The sequence below is a fragment of the Silene latifolia genome, chromosome 1, assembly GCF_048544455.1.
Source record: "Silene latifolia isolate original U9 population chromosome 1, ASM4854445v1, whole genome shotgun sequence".
In the NCBI taxonomy this organism is placed as follows: Eukaryota; Viridiplantae; Streptophyta; class Magnoliopsida; order Caryophyllales; family Caryophyllaceae; genus Silene; species Silene latifolia.
The window spans coordinates 138,834,120-138,857,089 of NC_133526.1; the positions used below are offsets into that span (position 1 = coordinate 138,834,120).

The window sequence follows — 22,970 nt, forward strand, 5'->3', positions numbered from 1 at the left end:
GGCTAGAAATGGGAAATATCATATGGTGAATACCCCTGCTAAGAGAATTATAAGATTTAGTAGGCAGGAGTTGATGGACCGTGGTCAGAGCTCTGGAAAGTTGGGTAATTCTAATCTTTTAGAGTCTCTGAATAATATGACTCCTAAAGCTGGAATTGGTGTAACTGGTAGTGTGTTACCTCCTCCTGGAGGTAATGCATAATTTTGGTTTTTGGAATATTAGGGGATCAAATAGTCCAACTAAACAAAATACAATTAAGTGGTTTCTTCATCATCATAAGGTTGGATTATTTGGTCTCCTTGAGACAAAGGTGAAACCTTTGTCCCTAAATAGTATCAGAATTAATATCTGTGCAAATTAGTGTCTTTCTACTAATATTGCTTATCATAAGGGAGGGCGTATTTGGGTGCTATGGAATCCCTCTATGTATAGTGTTAACTCTTTAGAATATGGAGCTCAGTTTATTCACATGGAGGTTGAGGATTTGAGCACTAGCTATAAGTTCTATGTTACCATGATTTATGCTTTTAATGATGTTCATGAGAGGAAAGAGCTTTGGGCGAAGCTTAGTGCTCTTAATAGAAGTTTTAAGGGTCCTTGGGTCATTTGTGGATCTTTTAATACTGTTCTGGTCCCTTCTGAAAGATTGGGTGGTCAATCTACTTTTGAGGAAATGGATGATTTTCAGCAGTGTGTCAATGAGTGTGGGGTGTCTGATTGTTCTGCAATTGGATCTTTCTATACTTGGACAAATAAGCAGGAGCCTGCCTCAAGGGTTTTTAGTAGGCTTGATAGAATGTTGGTGAATGATGAATGGTTGAAAGATAATTCCCTTGCTTATGCTCATTTTTATTCTGAAGGGGTTTTTGACCATACTCCTTGTGTTGTTCAAGCTCAGTTTGATAAGGAGAAAACTAGGAGGGCTTTTAAATACTATAATATGTGGAGTCAGGCATTGGAATTTAAAGACTGTGTCCAACATACTTGGAGTCAGGTTGTTCATGGCACTCTTATATTCCAAGTGGTTAGAAAGTTAAAAGTTCTCAAATGGTCTTTGAAGAAATTAAATAAGGAGAATTTTGATGATGTGGTTAACAATAAAACTAGGGCTTCTATGAACCTGGAGTTTATTCAGCATAAGCTTAGAGATGATCCTTTAAATCCTGAGCTTCTGAATCAAGAAAGGGAGGCTCTAGAGAGTTTTAAATTCCTGGAGAAGGCTTGTGCTGCCTATTTACTTCAAAAGTCTAAAGCTATTTGGGTGGATATGGGTGATGACAATACTAAGTATTTTCACAATATTATTAAAGGAAGACAGTCCAGGAATAAGGTTATTCGAATTGAGAATCTTAAAGGCCAATGCTGTGATGATCCTAAGCTTATTCAGGAGGCTTTCCTGGAGTTTTATGAGCAGCTGCTTGGTACTTCTGAACCTGTGTTGAAAGTTAGCTCTTCTGTTGTTCAAATGGGAAAGGGGTGCACTAGTGATCATCATTGTAACACCCCCATATTCAAAGGAGCCTTAACTAGGCCTTCCTTAGCATATAAGGGCGTTACCATCTTCGTTACCCGAGGAAAGTAATAATCAAACGTCAATAAAAGAACTATAATATTGTATTACAAGTGATTTAAACCAACAAGCTATATAAAAGATACAACTCTGAGACTACTTGCTACGACTATCGAATCTCGTGAAGACTCATCCCTGCCCGGACTTCATCTATCACCAACATCAACACCTGCTAAGACCGACTGCTCACCATAAGGGATCACGGCAGACACATAACAAACAAACAACCAAACAAGGTCAGTACTGAGATATGACGCAACAAAGGCGACTACAACTATCAACACAATATGATGCTAGCAGACTTATACACACAAACACCATAGTCCAGCCAATCTCTATCACTGACTGTCCACTAGACCAGTCCTGCCAGTGGGGGACCGCAGCCGTACCCACCAAATCCCCGCTCATCAACTCGAGCGATAACCCTGTCCATTAATGTGCACATCCCCTCCCGTGGCGGGTTCCACGGAGGGCGAAACTAGGGCGTGAAGCCACTCCCGCAAGTGACCCCACTCAGCCAAGGCCACGCCTCGCGAACCATCAACAACGATCACAACCATCACGATACAATTATTATAGCAAACAACCAAACACAACACAGCCACAACATCCGACACACTAGACCGTCTACAGAAACTGAGTAGGCGAACCTACCTTTAAGCCATCGCAACCAATCCATGCCGACAGATAACATGTCCAGCGATCAAGCAACGCCTATAACCAGAATACAATTCTTGATTACTAACAAGCAAACCCTAACTATGAAGAATAAGAACACGGATGATGATTATGACATACCTATAGGGAGAAACTCAGCAAAAGACCGCTACCCGACTCAAGAGACGCTCTCCTAAGGCACAAGGATCTTCACAAAGGTTTCCATGGAGGTTTTGAGGTGAAGGGAAGGGAAAGAGGCGACTGAAGGATAGGGGGAAAGTGGCGGAAGTGATATGCGGATTTAACAAAACGCGATATAAAACCCTCGCTGAAAACAGGGTACTCGATCGAGTACCCAACATACTCGATCGAGTAGCCCCCTACTCGATCGAGTACCCTAACTACTCGATCGAGTAGCCTCTACTCTATCGAGTACCACTCTTAATGCGCAACCCAGATGACTTCAGCACTTACTTCTAAGACTATTCCCACTCCCAAGGTCAGTCAACGCTGGTCAAAGGGTCCCTAAAAGGACGGGTATTACAGTCTTCCCCCCTTAAAAAGAACTTCGTCCCCGAAGTTCACTCACCTCCCCCGCCCACGACACGGAATCAACACAATCTCACCAATCTTCCCGGTCAAACCATTACTTCTTGAAAATACCATCCCCCCCCATGTCATCATCATCACCGTCCACACTTATACCTATCGATTCTTATTACTGTCATGCAAGCGTTATCACCGTCAACCGTTACTCTATATACATATAAAACATCAAACTCGCAATGCGAATCACCACCCACGATCACCCGACGTACAGTAACAACTATCAAACTATCAATCTAGAATATGTCTCATATCAACTTTCATGTGGTACAACTAATGCCACCATGTTACTTGGCAACGTGATTCAAATACGATCACACTCACTTTAAAGAACTAAAGTAAGTCGTTATACTTCAGGAAATTTTTTGTTTTTTGTTTTTGTTTTTGTTTTTTGTTTTTTTTTTTTAACTAAAGCAGCACATGATACCAACAACATTATAAACAACTACCAACAACATTATAAACAAGCAAAACATTATTCAAAAACAACCTTTTTATTTCGCGACATTACTCTTCCCCTCTAGAAAGGAACTTCGTCCCCGAAGTTCACCACCCAAATTTCAACGCATATTACTTATTATTTGCATCTTAATCATTAAAGAAAACCATATTATTTGTTGTGGACATTACTCGCTAATTATATACTCGTTAAGTTAGAGATCATACACAAGCCACCGGAATCACTGGTCACCGCTGACAACACCCGTTAAAATGGTATACACAAACATAGGCGAAGTTACAACTCCGATAAATAGATCGTAAGGAGGCGTATGCAATATTAAAGTAACCAGAAATTATTACCGCTTCACTAATTGTGACAAATACGCTTATAACACTTCAATCACGACTTGTAACATATGAAATTAACGGTTCAAAGGTGTTACTACGCACTCACAACTACTTTAAACATTAAACTCGCAATTATAAAACAATTGAACATTTTTAATTTTCGAAAACCCCCAAATAACAGTGCTACTCGATCGAGTATGTAGCGGTACTCGATCGAGTGCCATGCTACTCGATCGAGTGTCTTGGCTACTCGATCGAGTAGCCCGAGTTCAGAATGCTTTTTTTCTTCCTTTCCTGCAGCTACTCGATAGAGTGTGGGGTACTCTGTCGAGTACCTGCAGGCCAAGTACCTTACACACCTCGTTATAGACCAACATATATAAACATGACTGTCACATAAATTGAGTCGGGATGATGCCCCAATTCTCAATTATCCTGCAAAAGGTTAAAGTAGCAAATCCGACCTTATGGCCTAACGATACAAGTTCATAAATAAAGTTTCAACTAAAAACAACCGAAAATCTAACCACGCTACCAACAACTACTACTAACGATCGTGAACAAAGATAGAAACAAGGAGTATCACTCCCACTCTCGCTCGCTTCTTTGCTCAAACATCACCTCATCATCACCACCACCCGAAGTACCTGCTCCTGCTGACCCGATCCCCGCATCTACTCATGCTCCTGCTCCTGGGCCCACGTACCATGGGGTCAAGCCACCGTAAGGGAAGGACTGAGGTGCTCCCCACGTCGACTGATCCACCCCGTAGGAATGGAAAACCCCTGAGTAGTCCCCAACTCCTCTCCACCAAACTGGATGCGGTCCCTCGGTCCCTATCCCCTGAGCGTAGGCCATCTCGTGCATGTTCCGGAGTGTCAAGGTAGATGACACTCTCTCCGCCAGGTAACTGGATCGCGTCTCCGGGGTGTCGAGGTAAGGGTAGCATGGAAAAGACTGCTGCTGCTGTGGTGCTACTGGCTGTGGCCTAGTCTCCGAGGCCCTCTCCCTCACTCGACGGGGTCCCCTCACCACTCTGGGTCTCTCTACCACCTGAACTCCCGCATTCTCGCCCTTCGTCGGCTCCGGCATCTCCTCAAGGATGGTGCCGTCGATGAGATAGGTCTGTAGCTGGCGGGGTCTGTCATCATCCTCCTCCTCCTCGTCATCGGAGTCCACCGTCACTACTGTCGGCTCCAAGGGCTCCGTGGGTGGGAGGTGCTCGATGAGGCGGAATCTTCATCCAACTCATCCCCCACACCCTCCACGCTAGGCTACCGTCAACCAAGGTCCTCAACCATTTCAGGTCGAGATAGTATTCACGATCCATGGTAGGCACTGGGGTAGCTAGAGGCACGTACGCTGAAGAAGCCTCAAAGGAGGTTAGCTTTTCAGCTAACCGAGTGGCAATAGCACCACAACTCAGGTATCGGGAAGGGGAAGAAGCCATCAAGGCAAGGGCAGCACAAACTATGGAAGGAGCATTAAAGACCACTTTCCCCGGCCCGCTCCGGGTTGAGGTACGACATCGAAGTAAGACCTCATGATTATTCAATTTCTTACGATATCCTTTCGTCATAGAGGAGGTTCGAAAGAGAACGGAGAAAGACTCTCAAAGTAATATCTTTGAACGTCATTAATCAGCATGTTGCTCGAGGTGGGAGCTTGCTTCCCGGTCAAGCAAGGCATTAGGCGGCGGGCCGCACTCACTGGAATATCGATTATGGAATCCTTGGGAGGCTTGGCCAACCCAAGGTGAGAGGCAAACAAATCCATGGTCAACGTAAAACCGGTATTCATCAATCTAAACTCAACATCGACCCGTGGGTCATAGTTAAAAGAGCTCATGAACTCCAAGGTAAGAAAAGGGTAAGTATGTTTCCTCAGGCTATACAAACCCGTAAAACCCAAGGTCTCGAATATGTGACGGACATCCGTCTCTATCTCCAACTGCTCTAACACAGTGGTGTCTATACACTTTGTAGGTCTCATTTTGCGTTTTTGTATGGCTACAAAACGCTCCCTTTGCTTGAAGTCAACAAAAACAATCGTAGGGTATTCGGGGACTGCGGGTACCACAGTCCACTCCCCTCTCCCGTCTCGGGTGGGTTACCCCTCCCCGCTTACTTTGGCGGGTTCCAAGGTTCCCTCGGCATCCGCTTTAGGCATAGGTTTAACAACTTGCATAAACATTCAAGCATTTATTCCATGTAATTCGAACTCGATATACTCAGCTAGGCATACCAATTTATCGACAACTTTCAACATGTGAAGCACATAATTTACGCCTGTTAGCTTTGAACATGAAACTAAGTACACACATTCACCAGCAGTTTCCAAAATTTGACATGTAAGCGCATGTTATTACTACTCATAATCCATAGTTGTGAAAGAAATTATCATGGTGATTACATATGTTCAACAAATTCGAATATCCTAGCATGCTTCTAAATGTTGTTCCAAACACACTTCTAATCACATGTGAGTCATCCTTACTAGTTCATGGTCAAGACTAGCTTAGAACGTATCACTATCATCCTTCACTATCATGAACAACAACTCAACTAAAGTTTTCAGACGGTCTTTACAGCTGAGACAATTTTGGCATATATTCATCAATCATCGTTTCTATTATCATATTGAAGTTCACATGCTTATATTGTCAATTACAACATCAATTTTTCAATTATAAATCACGAATTTCCGTTTGAGGCACTTTTAAGACGGAGTTTTAAGGCAACTTTCTAAGGGTAAAACCATCAAAATCTATCTTACAGCATGATATAAACAATACTTAAGGTTCAATTCTACCATCTAACCATTGTAAAACAACCAAAAATCAATCTCAATTTTGGAAACCCTAGAAATTTCGATTTCAAATTTAGTAATTTCTAATCTAATTTACAGCAATTAATCACCAATAAGCATGAAAAGAAGGCATGTGAATCATATTTCAACAATTAAAAGCACCAAGTTGGTCATAATAATCGAAAATTTTCAGATTGTTTCATTTTACTAGCACATTCAAATCAATAAACCATGTACATTAGGAAGAATAGCATACCTTGATTGAGTAGCAAAGTAAAGAAACGAAATTAAGAAAAGAAATTAACCCAAGAATCACCACTTAACTCAAGAATATGAGAGGATTTGAGAGGAAATAAGGGTTGAAGGAGTTTGGGTGTTTCGAAATATAGGGAAAGAAGAAGAAGAAATAGAAAGATTAGGGGTTTTAAGAAACCCGTAGGAATCACTGTACAGTAACCTACTCGATCGAGTACCTGAGGTACTCGATCGAGTACCACCCTACTCGATCGAGTGCCTTAGATACTCGATCGAGTACCACCCTACTTGATCGAGTAGAAGCTATTTCGTCGAGTATCTGCAGGAAATTTCCCCACATCCCGACGCCATAGGCCCCTACTAGATCGAGTAAGGTCTACTCGGTCAAGTAAGCACTCGCACTCGGTCAAGTACAATTAAGTACTCGGTCAGAAGTACGAAGTAAGCCGAGAATACCTGCAAAACAACACCACGTGTCGAGTCCAAACTAAGTTCGGAATTCGACACAAATTATCGTACTTGTTCATGCATTATCATCACTACGCACCGCCTCATCTATTTAAGGTATACATTATATTACGCCATACAAATTGCCCAACTCGGATCATTTCTAAACATAATCCCACCATCCTAATACACTTAAACTTACTTTACATGTTACTACTAAACTCATGTTTACTTCAATTTGAAGCGTACAATTGACACTAATTCTTTCTTTCACGTATCACATAATTGCATACTTTCAGAACAAATTTAATCTACCATGCTTCACATTAATCATAAGTAATGCACCTCGCACAAATCAATTATTACGCAGCGGAAGAATTTCGACCATCCTAATAAGGCATATATGCATTACTTTATGCTATGTCTCGAATTATAACTCACTATACTATAACTATCATCATAGCAATTACGTAAACTTTCGTCACACATCTCATAACCATCATATAAGCTCACTAATCATCCAAAGAGCTTCAATAATCTCATCAATAATTACCAGACACGGCCCAAATATCACTATCACATCTCTATTAATTCTAGCAAAGACTTAACCGGAGGTAACCCCGGTACACTTAACATACACATCACACATATACACACGGACTCCACATTCCCATACCACGTGACTGGCTTAACTATCATGGGGCCAAGATTTTGAAATGAGGGCGCCTACCCACCCAAAATCTAGCATCAGCTGGGGCTCCCATTACACATACACCAGGTTCATTTTATTAGACTCCGTACGTTCATTATGTTCATTTGTTACAGGTTCCAAAATCGTCGCTCTGATACCACTTTGTAACACCCCCATATTCAAAGAAGCCTTAACTAGGCCTTCCTTAGCATATAAGGGCGTTACCATCTCGGTTACCCGAGGAAAGTAATAATCAAACGTCAATAAAAGAACTATAATATTGTATTACAAGTGATTTAAACCAACAAGCTATATAAAAGATACAACTCTGAGACTACTTGCTACGACTATCGAATCTCGTGAAGACTCATCCCTGCCCGGACTTCAGCTATCACCAACATCAACACCGCTAAGACCGATTTGCTCACCATAAGGGATCACGGCAGACACATAACAAACAAACAACCAAACAAGGTCAGTACTGAGATATGACGCAACAAAGGCGACTACAACTATCAACACAATATGATGCTAGCAGACTTATACACACAAACACCATAGTCCAGCCAATCTCTATCACTGACTGTCCACTGGACCAGTTCTGCCAGTGGGGGACTGCAGCCGTACCCACCAAATCCCCGCTCATCAACTCGAGCGATAACCCTGTCCATTAATGTGCACATCCCCTCCCGTGGCGGGTTCCACGGAGGGCGAAACTAGAGCGTGAAGCCACTCCCGCAAGTGACCCCACTCAGCCGAGGCCACACCTCGCGAACCATCAACAACGATCACAACCATCACGATACAATTATTATAGCAAACAACCAAACACAACACAGCCACAACATCCGACACACTAGACCGTCTACAGAAACTGAGTAGGCGAACCTACCTTTAAGCCATCGCAACCAATCCATGCCGACAGATAACATGTCCAGCGATCAAGCATCGCCTATAATCAGAATACAATTCTAGATTACTAACAAGCAAACCCTAACTATGAAGAACAAGAACACGGATGATGATTATGACATACCTATAGGGAAAAACTCAGCAAAAGACCGCTACCCGACTCAAGAGACGCTCTCCTAAGGCACAAGGATCTTCACAAAGGTTTCCATGGAGGTTTTGAGGTGAAGGGAAGGGAAAGAGGCGACTGAAGGATAGGGGGAAAGTGGCGGAAGTGATATGCGGATTTAACAAAACGCGATATAAAACCCTCGTTGAAAACTGGGTACTCGATCGAGTACCCAACATACTCGATCGAGTAGCCCCCTACTCGATCGAGTACCCTAACTACTCGATCGAGTAGCCTCTACTCTATCGAGTACCACTCTTAATGCGCAACCCAGATGACTTCAGCACTTACTTCTAAGACTATTCCCACTCCCAAGGTCAGTCAACGCTGGTCAAAGGGTCCCTAAAAGGACGGGTATTACAACCATACTGTACTACTTCCTCATGTGTCTAAGGAAGAGATTAAGAAGGTTATGTTTTCTATCCCTAGTCACAAGGCTGCTGGCCCTGAAGGCTACTCTAGTGCCTTCTTTAAAGATGCCTGAGATGTGGTGGGGGATTCAGTTTGCAATGCCATTCAGGATTTTTTTCACTCTGGAAAATTACTAAAACAGCTGAATCATACTCTCGTCACACTTGTACCTAAATGTGCTCTACCTCAAAATGTCACTCAATTCAGACCCATCTCCTGCTGCAATGTGCTCTATAAATGTATTTCTAAGTTGCTTTATAACAGACTTTCTGAGGTCCTGCCTGATGTGATAAGTGTTAACCAAGGAGGGTTTGTCAAGGGGAGGAGCATAGTTGAAAATATCCTGATTTGTCAGGATATAGTGAGGCTGAATAACAGGAAAGCTATCTCTCCTAGATTTCTCCTGAAAGTTGACTTAAAGAAAGCTTATGACTCTGTTAGCTGGGAGTTTTTGGAACAGATGTTGGGTGCTTTAAACTTCCCTGCCCAGTTTATTTCTCTGCTGATGGAGTGTGTGAGAAGTGCCAGCTACTCCTTAGTGCTCAATGGGGATATATTTGGTTTTTTTATGGGGAAAAAAGGGCTCAGACAAGGGGATCCCTTGTCACCTTTATTGTTCACTATTGCTATGGAGTATCTAAGTAGAGTGTTGGCTTTTGTGACTGAGCATATCCCCTTTAAATATCATCCTATGTGTGGTAAGCTTAAATTATCACACTTGATGTTTGCTGACGACTTGCTTTTATTTAGTAAAAGGGATGTGGGGTTTATTATGGTTTTGTTAAGAGCTTTTGCCACCTTTTCTAAAGCTTCAGGTCTGCAAATGAGCCCTTATAAAACAAGTGCTTACTTCAGAAGGGTTCCAGGATGGGTGAAAGAGGATATTCTACTTGTGTCTGGTTTTCAGGAAGGGGAACTTCCTTTTAAGTATCTGGGAGTTCCTATTACTGCAGGTAGATTGACAAAAACTCAAGGTCAGATTCTAGTTGAGAAGGTGATTGATAGAATTACAAGGTTTGGCTCAAGACACTTATCCTATGCTGGAAGACTTGTTTTAGTGAATTCTGTTCTTACAATCTTGTATAATTACTAGATGAGCATCTTTATAATTCCAAAAGGAGTACTGAGGAGGATTAACACTCTCTGCAGGAATTTTTTGTGGGATGGTAAAGTGGAGTTTATGAGAGTCCCATTAGTTAGCTGGGACAGTGTTTTCTCTCCTAAAGAAGAAGGGGGCTTAGGAATTAAAAATAGCTCAGTGTGGAATGTGGCAGCAGTTGAGAAGTTAGTCTGGTGGGTTTATTGTAGTCCTGATAAACTTTGGGTGCAATGGGTCAATCAGATTTACTTAAAAAACAAGAGCTGGCATGATTATAACCCCAGGGGTGATGTTAGCTGGGGCTGGAAGAATGTTTGTCGAGCTAAAGACAAGCTTAGTTCTGGTTTCTCTCATGGTACCTGGTCACTGGACAGTAGGGGCTACTCTATATGTAGTGGATATGATCTTTTAAGAACAAGATCTCAGGTTGTGGCTTAGCATCAGTTCATTTGGCACTCTTGGACTTTGCCTAAGCATAGGTTCCTGGGATGGTTATTGGCTAGGAAGGTAATGCAGGTTAAAGAAAAATTATTTGCTTGACATCTGTCAGGATGATTTATGTCTGCTCTGTGGCAATGCCTCTGAGTCTCATCAGCACCTGTTTGAGGAATGTGTTTACAGTAAGCGTATCCTTATGGGGATGGCAGACCTTTGTAAGATGTCTTTACCTGGTGGAGATATTCTGCAAGGGATATGGTTGCAGAGGTGGTCTCAAGTTCAGAAGAGTGTACTCATTTGCTCTTTTATGGCTTGTTACTACTTTATTTGGAAGCAACTGAATAGAGTCAGATGTGAGCAGATCCTTGTGCACCCTGATATTGTTTGTAATCATATTCATCAGGTTGTAAAAATGAGGATTAGAGTATTTAGCAACCGAATTTTGGGTATGGATAGGATTTGGTTGAATAGTACTGATTTATGTAAGTAGAGCCATGTTCTCTGAAGTTGGTTGTATGCTAAATGGTAGGTTGTAATAGCCTTGTTTGATCTTAATGGAAACTTACATTTCATCAAAAAAAAACCTATTAAAATCACAAAATATTACATAAATCACATCTATGTCCAAGTTAATTACCCCAACCATCTTAGGACTCAAAATTTAGTCTTCAATAAACATTTGACAATAATTCAACTTGATATTATATTATTACTCTTTAAACACTATTATTCATAATAATAAGGAAATAATTCCCAAAAAGTCATAAAAATTCAAAAAAAATCAAAATCATAATTTTGTTTATTCTAGAAAATTCCCAACATCCCAAAATTTTAATAAAATTTGCCCTTTAATTAACTTTAATTTATTTCACAAATAAATCGTATAAAACATAATTCTAACCCTTCAATTCAAAATTAAACACAAAATTATGCAATAAATCAAAATTAAAATTTTGAATATTCTTAACAAGTTTCTAGAACCTGGAAATGACAAATTTTAAGCCAAAAATCGAATTTTTATATTCTTGACTATTAAAGTTGCTATTTATCAATTTATATCCCATAAAAATTAATAACCATTAAAATCATACGAAAATTAACATGCAACTTTATATCTGATATTCATATCATATATACAACATTGGGAAAAATTTTCATGCCATAAAATTTATTTTAGCTATTTTGCCAAAATTAGTCACTATTTATACGATTTTTACATCAAAAAATCATAACTCACGAAAAATTAAACCATTTGATCTAAAAATTTACATACAGTGTATAAATATTACATGTGACAACATACTAAATTTTATGGGCAGGAACAAAGTCTGACCATTTTAAACATAAATACCTCTATTTAATCGACTTTTAACATGTAAAAATCATAAATCATGCTATATAAAACCATTTTATATGACATTTTACATAAAACTTGTAAAATATGCATGTGAGGTTGTATAAACATTTCAAGGTCAGAATCATAGTCTAACTATTTTTAGCATTTTAATTGTCATTTTACTCAATAAAATGTATAAAAATAGTAAATATCATTTTAAAGATCAATAAATTACCATATATCATCAAAATGACCTAAAATCAATTTAGAACCAGAATTTTGAACATGCAAAATTTTCATGGCATTTGTCTTCATAAATCACAAATTTTAAGTTTTATATGTTAACATATTAACTCGGAAAAATAAAACCGATTATACATGCAACAACTCTTGCTCTGATACCAATTTAAAGATTCATATATCTCTTATTAGACCCCTCTAATAACTAAGTGATTATTAGTTTAGTCATAAACTAAAAGGAACTTATGCATGCGTAACAATTTAAATAAAAGAGAATAAATTTAGTATTTCTTACAAGGAGGGCCGAAATTTGGTTTATACTAAAATGGTCTCCTCCCAAGTTAGTCTTCTTAAGAATAATCCAAATGCCCCAAAAACCTTAGATCTAATTGTAAGATCTACTTCTCAAGGATTGTACCAAGGAAATCCTTCTTAATACAAATATTAATTTTGTTACTAGCATTTAATATTTGTTCCCTTAAAAATACTAATATTAAGTGATTACTACTTCTAGTAATATATGAATAATATTAGAGATTTTTGTGAGATTTTCTAGTGTTGTTCAAAACTAAAAACTAGAGAGATGAGTTATTCATCAAGTGATTAATCTTATAAGAATGAATTGTGTATAATAGAAGAGAAAAAACTCTACCATTTCTCTAGGGTGGCCAGAATATAGGGCAAGGGAAGAGTGCCCAATACATTTTTATTTTTCTCTTTTAAAGATGTGTAGGCATGCAAGCCTATCATTTGTAAGTAATGATTATGCTTCCTACTAATAAAATAATTAAAGCACAATAATGCCCTATTATCCCATATATACAGCTCACATGGATAAAAGGATCCATTTTAACTTTGTAAATTTCTTAATTTGTATTGTGTGACAATTGGGACATGTTACTAGACATGTCATTTAAATAATACATTTTTAACAAATTAAAAATTATTATATAAATGAAACAAATCACATACAAAATTAACTTAGTAATTTACAATTACAATAACTTAAAATGGGTTATAGAATTACAAATCACAACTACTTGTATTTATAATAAACAATTCATTCTTTAATTTAATTGTTTCATAAACAATAAATAAATCTTAAGTAATAAAACAATTTAATTACTTAGTACGAATCTTATTTAATCGGATAACAATAAGATACGTATTATTTCTCACAAAATCATTTGTTCAATTTTAAGGTATTAATTAACTTGTATCGTCATACAATCAATTAATTAGTCAATTAAGAATGTTTCCCAAGAGGTATGACCTTAAGGGATCAACTGATCACCACCGTCACACGACAGTAATGTCAAACTCTAGTAAGTCAATCATTACCGATTAATGTGGATCAGTTGACAATAAAATGTTATTTTCCCTTTAGTATTCTTAATATGAGATTTAAACATGTGATTGCATTATTGTCGAGGACACATACTCCAACAATCCCCACACTAATCAAAACACTACACATCAAAAAACATATAAGTCCCTCCCTCACTTTCTCTCAAAATGATAATCTTGATCAAAGTAAAATGGTAAATCCAAAAATTAACACAAATGCAATAAGGAAAATGCAAGTTAAGGGGTTAGAATATTTACAAATGGTGGTTTAGGGAGGACTCCACCAAACTCTCATTCATGTATGAGATGTCAAGGAGGCATAGCCAAGGTGTTGTTGATGTTGCTCAACACCTTGAAGAAGTAGTCGAAGGCTTGTTCATTGTCATTATAAAGATCTTCAATAGACCTTTGCATATGTTGTTCTTCATTGTGGTGACTTGAGTTAACATGGTCACCAAAGCCTTGGTCTTGGGTCATAGCATTACCAATATAAGTATTGAATAACCCTTCAAACTCATCATCCCATAGACCACATACTTCATTAGCTTGCTTCCCAATAGTATCATGAGTTGATGAGAACAACTCTTCTTCCTTCTTGTCATTATGGCCGATGAGGCCTTCTTCTTCTCTTGTCATGAGTGGTGGTGAGCTATTCAAGCTCTCATTCTTGTTGAAACTTTCTTGCTCTTTGGATGAAGCATCTTGGAGATTATCCACTTTCTTCTCCCATATGGGTGGTGATTCTTTACCCATAGCATCTCCTTTGTATTGAGATGCCAACTTCTTCCTATCACTTTCTCGGTTATAATGAACAATCATGAAACATGGCTCATGTAAGCGGGGAGCTCTCATTGTCTTGTCAAGGTTAAAAGTGATTGTTTCATCTCCCACTTCAAGTGTGAGCTCTCCATGTTTCACATCAATCACCGCTCCCGCGGTTTGTAAGAATGGTCTTCCTAAAATGATAGGAATGTTGGAGTCTTCCTCCATGTCAACAACGACAACAAAGTCCACCGGGATGAAGAACTTGCCAATTCTTACCGGCACATCCTCCCATACCCCTAAAGGTGTCTTCATTGATCGATCCGCCATTTGAAGTGTGATATTAGTGCACTTGAGTTCTCCCATTCCTAGCCTTTTGCATACCGAGTATGGCATGACACTTACAGTTGCCCTAAGGTCACATAAAGCTTTGTTGATTGTAGTGTCTCCAATGGTGCATAGAATAGAGAAACTTCCCGGATCCTTGAGTTTTAGAGGTGAACTTCCTTGTAGGATGGCGCTACTCACCTTGGTGAATGCAATAGTCTCTAGCTTCCGGATGGATTTCTTCTTTGTAAGAATATCTTTCATGTATTTTGCATAGGCCGAAACATGGTTAATCAATTCGATGAATGGGATTGAGACTTCCAAGTTCTTTACAATCTCCATGAACTTTCCAAGTTGTTCATCGAACTTAGGCTTAGCTTGACGACTTGGAAATGGAAGTCTAATCACAATAGGCTCTTTCTCCTTAGCCTTCTCTTCATTCTTATTCTTTGAAACTTCTTGAATGGTGGTGGGTTCTTCTTCTTTTTCTTAGAGTTTTTGACTCCTTCCTTGTCACTAGCATTCACAACATCTTCATCAATGGGCCTATTCGGCCCTTCATACCTTGTATCACTCCTCAAATGGATGGCACTCACCGACTCATGCCTAGGGGGATTACCTTGAGGTGGTAACTGCCCCTTTTGTCTTTGAGAACTAGAAGATGCTAATTGAGACATTTAGGTTTCCAACATCTTTGTGTGAGCTAGTATGTTGTTGATGGTGATGTCTTTTGCTTGGTTATCCTTTTTCATTTGAGTGAAAAACTCTTGTTGGTTCTTTTGCATTTGGAGGACCGCTTTTTGAACATCAAAATCTTGGTCATTTGTTTGAGTATATGGAGGTTGATTTTGATAACTTTGGTTTTGATTGTAAAAGGGTCTTTGAGCTTGGTTCTCATTGGAGGTGGGGTGTATGCTTGAGGGTTTTGAACGTTTTGACCTTTGTATGAAAGATTGGGGTGGAATTTGGTATTCTCAATGTAATAGAACTTTTGTATGCTTGGAAAACATTCACTTGTTCCCCTACATTCACTTTGGTCATGTCCCAAAGTTTCACAATTCTCACATACTCCACTTGGAATTGATGATGATGCCACCATAGCATTAACATGTTGCTTGGGTGATTTGGAGGCCTCTTCAAGTTTAGCCATGGCCTTCTCAAACTTCAAATTAATGGTATCAATATGAGCACTAAGTTGAGCACCCAATTGAGTAATGGAATCCACCTCATGTTTTCCTCCTCTAGTAGCCTTCCGAGGTCTACTATATCGTGAGTTATGGACCGCCATTTCCTCAATTTTGTTCCATGTTTGATTGTCATCGACTTCGGTGAACATACTATTTGATCCCATATTGAGAATGTTTTGGGAGTCTTCATATAGACCATTCCAAAATTGTTGTACAAGGAACCACTCGCTAAGTCCATAGTGTGGACAAGATCGACAAGTGTCCTTGAATCTCTCCCATGCTTCATACAAAGATTCCTCATCCCTTTGTTTGAACCCGTGATTTGGCCTCTCAACATGTTAGTCTTCTCCGGAGGAGAGAATTTTTTGTAGAAAGCAAGTGCCAATTTCTTCCAAGAGTAGCCTTATCTAGGCTCTTCAACCATTGTTTCGCGGTACCAATCAAAGAAAAAGGAAATAAGACCCATCGAATTTGGTCTTGAGTAACTCCGGTTTGAGAAATCGCATCACAATAGTAAAAAAAAGTCTCCATATGAGAATGAGGATCTTCACTAGGCATCCCCCCAAATTGACTTCTCTCAACCAATTCTATGAATGCGGATTTGGCAATGAAATTACCGGTTAAATGTTGTGGTGTAGGAGTACCATTTGGTAGGTTCTCCTCGGTTGGTACGGAATGTGATGAAAATTTAGGCATTGTGGGTTGATTTTGTGGTGGGTTTTGTATTGGGTTATCCTCTCCTTCTCTTGCAAAAGGGTTGATGAACTCAATGTTATTTTGTTGAATGTCCACAATCTCACCAATACCTCTCAAAGTATTCCTAGAAAGTCTTCTATTGTTGGTTAAAGTTCTTTCGATTTCAAGATCAATGGGTAACAAGTTACCTTGTGATCTCCTAGACATGCAAAATATCAAACAACTTGAAAACAATTAGAACAACCTTGAGGAGATTGACTTTCCCAAGGTAAATAAAGACACAACTAAAAACAACTAATGAAAATCAAATTAAGTTAACACCGTCCCCGGCAACGGCGCCATTTTTGGTGTGTCGTCAAAATTTACCCAACCAAAACAATATTTATAACTTCACCAACTACTCTTATTAAAGAGGCAAGTAAAGGTCGGATCCCAAGGGACGGGTATTGATGTAGGATTTTCAATTGTAAATGGTCGTGTCTTAGGGTGTCACAATTTGGGGTTGAGATATGAGATCAATTAAAACTAATCAACAATAAAAACAAAGCAAGGTATATAAAATGAAGGTGTAAACAATTAATTAAAAGCTCTAGAGTATCATGGGTTCATAGGGGAATACATGGGAGTTGATCATACAAACATGTTCTCAAATTATAAGCAAGCAATTATTATTGTGATGGGATCGAGTTAGTTTATATCTTACAATCCCTATGATGGTTTGGGTCCCGGAGCCGAATCGATTAGATTGTACAACAGCTACAAGTCGACTTAATCCTTCCTATTCAACATTATGCATGGTCTAATGAGGCTCGAGTTGGTTTATGTCTTACAAGCCTTATTGAAAAGATAAGTGATGGGTAAAAAATGCAAGGATTCATAGGCTCGCATTTCATCAAACATAACATGTGCATAAGTTGAAATCACAACAAGCAAGCAAATAAATTATGTGAACATATTAGATTCAGCATTAATCATTCCCCATGTTGGTTCCCCTAATTACCCATTAACCCTAGCTAAGGAAACTACTCACTCATGATCAAGTTTAACATGCTAACAAGGTTGTCAATCACATTAACAAGGCAAAACATGATGAATGAATGAAAATGATTAACAGTAATTAAAGCAAGGATTAAGAGAATTATACCTATGGAAATTCCAAAATAATAATGCAAAGAATAATAGAGTACTTGATGATTGATGGAAGGTTGTCAATCTCCCAATAAACCCAAATGATCTTCTAATTACCCAAAAATGAATGATGAACAAAAGAGAAATTAAGGAAAGATTAAGTATTGAGATTTGTATTAAGACTAGATTAAGAGTTGATTACAAGATTAAGGGATGATTACTAATTGATTACAACTTGATTACTAGATGATTAAGAGAGCATGCTAATCTAAGTAGTACAATGAGGTATTTATACTAAAGATTAGGAACATAAATTAGGGTTACTAAGGGCTTAAATGACTATTAAGTCCTTAAGAAAAGTTGAGGAAATGCTCCACTCGAAGGAAATGAGCATCTCCGTTTTTCTAGTCTCGCCATGATCCGAGCGACTTAAAAACAGGCACGGGCTCTCTAGGGTACGATCCGAGCGGATTGTCAAGGGAGACACTCAGATCTTCTTTCTTCAGGACGAGCGTCTTGGTCACGGGACGCTCGGATGGTGGTGGGGAGATGCTCGGATCCTCTGTGAGCCGCTCGGATCCCTTGGCAGGCAGCTTTTCTTCTTTTCTTCCTTCATAATCCGCAAGGATCAATCCGCGGATTCAAGGATCCTTTCGTCATTGCCCGTTTAACTTTATTATCTACATGATAGTCGTGAGCAAGAGGCTTGCAGCATTACTAGGGAGATTCAAGTTCTCACTTGTTTCATACTACTTAACAAATCTCAGAATACTGTACAGGATGCAATTATAGAGGCTTTCAATAGGTAGTCTTTTTTGTTAATGTAGTCCCTTTAGAGGATATGTTTGTAAGAAATCTCTCACTCATGTATACTTTTTGATATAAATGAGAAATATCTTTCTTGCAAAAAAATAATAATAATAATAATAATAATAATAATAATAATAATAATAATAGTAATAATAATAATAATAATAATAATAATAATAATAATAATAATAATAACAATAACAATAACTATAACAATAATAATAACAGTAAGAATAACAGTAATAATAATAATAATAATAATAAGCTCTAAGCTCCCTTCGTACTCCCTTCGTACTTGCTCCCCTAGTGTTTTTGGGTCTGTCCATCTTCCTTTTGATACCGCTCTGCGTTCTAGGTTGGAACGTATTGTCACCGCGTCAGGGCCGGGATTTGGGGATTGGCAGTGGCGCCTTGCTACATTCCCTTTTCATCTTGGTGGACTTGGTGTCTATGCGGCGGGAGATGTTTTATTTTATGCTTTTGTTGCGTCCCGCTTGCAGTCTGCTGGTTTGCAGGCTAAGCTCCTCGGCCCTTCTGGTGTTGTAGCTGCTGGCCCTGCTTTTGATGATCTTTGCGCAGTGTTTCTGCGACTACGAGTTCGATATTTTAGGTCACCCTAGTGAAATTGCTGCCCCCAAACTTATGAAGAAATTGGCAGACATTTATTTCACGACGGTTGCTGCTGCCTCAGAGTCTGTTTTCTCTTTGACACCGCGCCAGCTTGCTTTATGGCATTCTCAGCAGGGTTCTCACTCCTTCGATTGGTTACGTGCGGTTCCTATCTCAGGGTTGGGGCAGACTATGAACGGGAGGACTTACCGTAGTGTGTTGGGGTATTGTCTGGGTGTTCCGTTATTCACGGTATCTAGGCCCCGTCTGCTTGCTCTCGGGTTTTTTCTTTGGGGATGTTTTTGGGGACCACGCTATTTCTTGTCTTTGATGCTTGTGGGCGTTAAACATCGGCATAACCTTGTCCGGGACACTCTTTTTGACATCTGCTATAGATCTGGTATTTCTGCGGGGAAGGAGGTTGATATCGGTTTGGTTGTTGGGCATGGTGGCTCTCTTCGTCCTGCGGATTTATTGCTTTATTCTTGGGACGGGCGTGATGTGTGTGTCGACACGACGGGTTCTTCACATTTGACTCGAGGCGGTTGGCGATTTTGTGCTTGGGCCGGGTTGTCGGCCGATCTTTGCTCGGCGAAAGTGTGCTAAGTATGGGGATTTGTGCGCGGTGGCGGGTTATGGTTTCCTACCTTTCTCTTTCTCTTCACCGGGGAGCCGAGTTCGGATGCCGTTGCCTTGCTCAGCGGATCCGAAATTCTCGGTATCTCGGGATCTTTGGGGCTCGGGTAGCCGCTTACATTTTTACTCGTCTTAGCTTTACTATTGCTAAGGATGTGGGAGCCCAGATTGTCTCTCGGCTCCCCACCAATTTCATGTAAACCTTTTATTTTTATTTTAATGAAAGCTGCGCGCATCTTATAATAAAAAAAAAAAAAAAATAATAATAACAACAACAACATTAACATTAACATTAACATTAAGATTAACATTAAAAAAAAATAATAATAATAATAATAATAATAACAGTAATAGTAATAATAATAGTAGTAAAAATAATAGTAATAGTAGTAATAGTAATAGTAATAATAGTAATAGTAGTAATAATAATAGTAATAATAATAATAATAATAATAATAATAATAATAATAATAATAATAATAATAATAATAATAATAATAATAATAATAATAACAATAATAACAATAATAACAATAATAAAAATAATAATAAAAATAAAAAATAATAATAATAATAATAATAATAATAATAATAATAATAATAACAATAATAATAACAATAATAATAACAATAACAAAAATAACAAAAATAACAAAAATAACAAAAATAACAATAATAATAATAACAATAATAATAATAATAATAATAATAATAATAATAATAATAATAATAATAATAATAATAATAATAATAATAATAATAATAATAATAATAATAATAATAATAATAATGATAATAAAAATAAAGATAAGTACGGGGACTTGTGTAGTTGTGTGCGGCAGCAGGTTATGGTTTTCTTCCTTTCTCTTTCTCTTCGCTTGGGGAGCTGGGTTCGGATGCTGTTGCCTTGCTCAAGCGGATCCAGAAATTCTCGGTATCTCAGGATGCCGGGGCTCGGCTGGCCGCTTACATTTTTACTAGACTTAGCTTTGCTGTTGATAAGGGTGTGGGAGCCCAGATTGTCTCTCGGCTCCCCACCTATTTCATGTAAACTTTTATTTTCATTTTAATGAAAGCTGCGCGCATCCTTTATATAAAAAAATAATAATAATGATAATAATAATAATAATAATAACAATAATAATATTAATATTAATAATAATAATAATAATAATGATAATAATGATAATAATAATAATGATAATAATAATAATAATGATAATAATATTAATGATAATTATAATAATAATGACAAGTGGTGTTATTCTAGTGGTAGCCGGGTTAAACCTTGAAACTTGCAGAAATGCATGAGTTGAGAGGTCTTGGGTATGACCACCAAATGAGGCGATGATCACTTGGACACTGCAGCCCCCGAAGGGGGTGGCTTACATGGTCCATGTGGTGGTGCAGAAATGCATGGGCCCGGGAGGATTCAACCCCTCGTCGTCAAAAAAAAAATGATAATAATGATAATGATAATAATAATAATAATAATAATAATAATAATAATAATAATAATAATAATAATAATAATAATAATAATAATAATAATAATAATAATAATAATAATAATAATAATAATAATAATAATAATATTGATAATAATAATAATAATAATAATAATAATAATAATAATAATGATAATAATGATAATAATAACAATAATAATAACAATAATAATAACAATAACAATAACAAAATAATAACAATAACAAAAATAACAATAAAAAAATTAATAATAATAATAATAATAATAATAATAATAATAATAATAATAATAATAATAATAATAATAATAATAATAATAATAATAATACTAATAATAATAATAACAACAACAACAATAACAACAACAATAACAATAATAACAATAACAATAATAACAATAACAATAACAATAACAATAACAATAACAATAACAATAACAATAACAATAACAATAACAATAACAATAACAATAACAATAACAATAACAATAACAATAACAATAACAATAACAATAACAACAACAATAACAATAATAACAATAACAATAACAATAACAATAACAACAATAATAACAATAACAATGACAATAACAAGAACAATAACAATAACAATAACAATAATAATACAATAATATTAACAATAATATTAAAAATATCAATAAAAAAAATAAAAATAACAAAATAATAATAATAATAATAATAATAATAATAATAATAATAATAATAATAATAATAATAATAATAATAATAATAATAATAATAATAATAATAATAATAATGATAATAATAATAATGATAATGATAATAATAATGATAATAATAATAATGATAATGATAATGATAATGATAATAATGATAATAATAATAATAATAATATTAATAATAATAATAATAATAATAATAATAATAATAATAATAATAATAATAATAATAATAATAATAATAATAATAATAAAAATAATAATAATAATGATAATAATAATAATAATGACAAGTGGTGTTAGTCCGGTTGTAATACTCCGTATTTTAATAATAATTTATAAGAATAATTTATGTAGTTTAATGAGTGATTAAATGACATTTCTAATAATAAATACAAGTAAGAGGTTAATTAAATAATAAATCAATAATTCAAGTCGGGAATTGGGTTTGGCTAATATTTGTGCTTTGGGCCGTGTGCTATTATTATATGGGACGAAACTTATTAAATTGGTATTAGTATAATCGGGATTTGTATCGAGAAATTTATAATAATATAATTAAGAGATAATAATATATAAAGGTAATAATAGTTATATTAATAATAATAATAATAATAAAGTTATGCCAATAATAAATTAGTAAATATTGTATGAGGGAATCCTAGTTATGGTAAGATTAATAATATATGATAATAATAATATAATAGTAATAGTAATTCCGATACTAATTAGAATAAGGTAAATTATGTAGTTTCCTAATTGACCTCGCGTTCTCTATAATCCTACACTATAAATACCCTATTAAATCTGAGAAATAAATCACAAATTAAGAGGAGGAGCTTTTGAAGACGGAA

At 36.8% G+C, this 22,970-nt stretch overlaps 1 protein-coding gene and 1 non-coding gene across 2 annotated transcripts in view; both read left to right on the plus strand.

Moving 5' to 3' along the window:
- Positions 1-22: 22 nt before the first annotated feature.
- Positions 23-22,970, plus strand: part of LOC141656897 (uncharacterized) — a 27,128-nt gene continuing 4,180 nt past the window's right edge. Inside the window, exons 1-5 of the mRNA XM_074463986.1 lie at positions 23-191; positions 448-1,477; positions 9,578-10,307; positions 10,407-10,838; positions 10,963-11,253. Coding sequence (XP_074320087.1) covers positions 23-191; positions 448-1,477; positions 9,578-10,307; positions 10,407-10,838; positions 10,963-11,253 — 2,652 coding nt within the window. The remainder of the gene's footprint in view (positions 192-447; positions 1,478-9,577; positions 10,308-10,406; positions 10,839-10,962; positions 11,254-22,970) is intronic.
- On the plus strand, positions 16,281-16,386 carry LOC141621704 (small nucleolar RNA R71). Its single transcript, XR_012532601.1, has one exon. It is a non-coding gene; the product is annotated as a small nucleolar RNA R71 (small nucleolar RNA).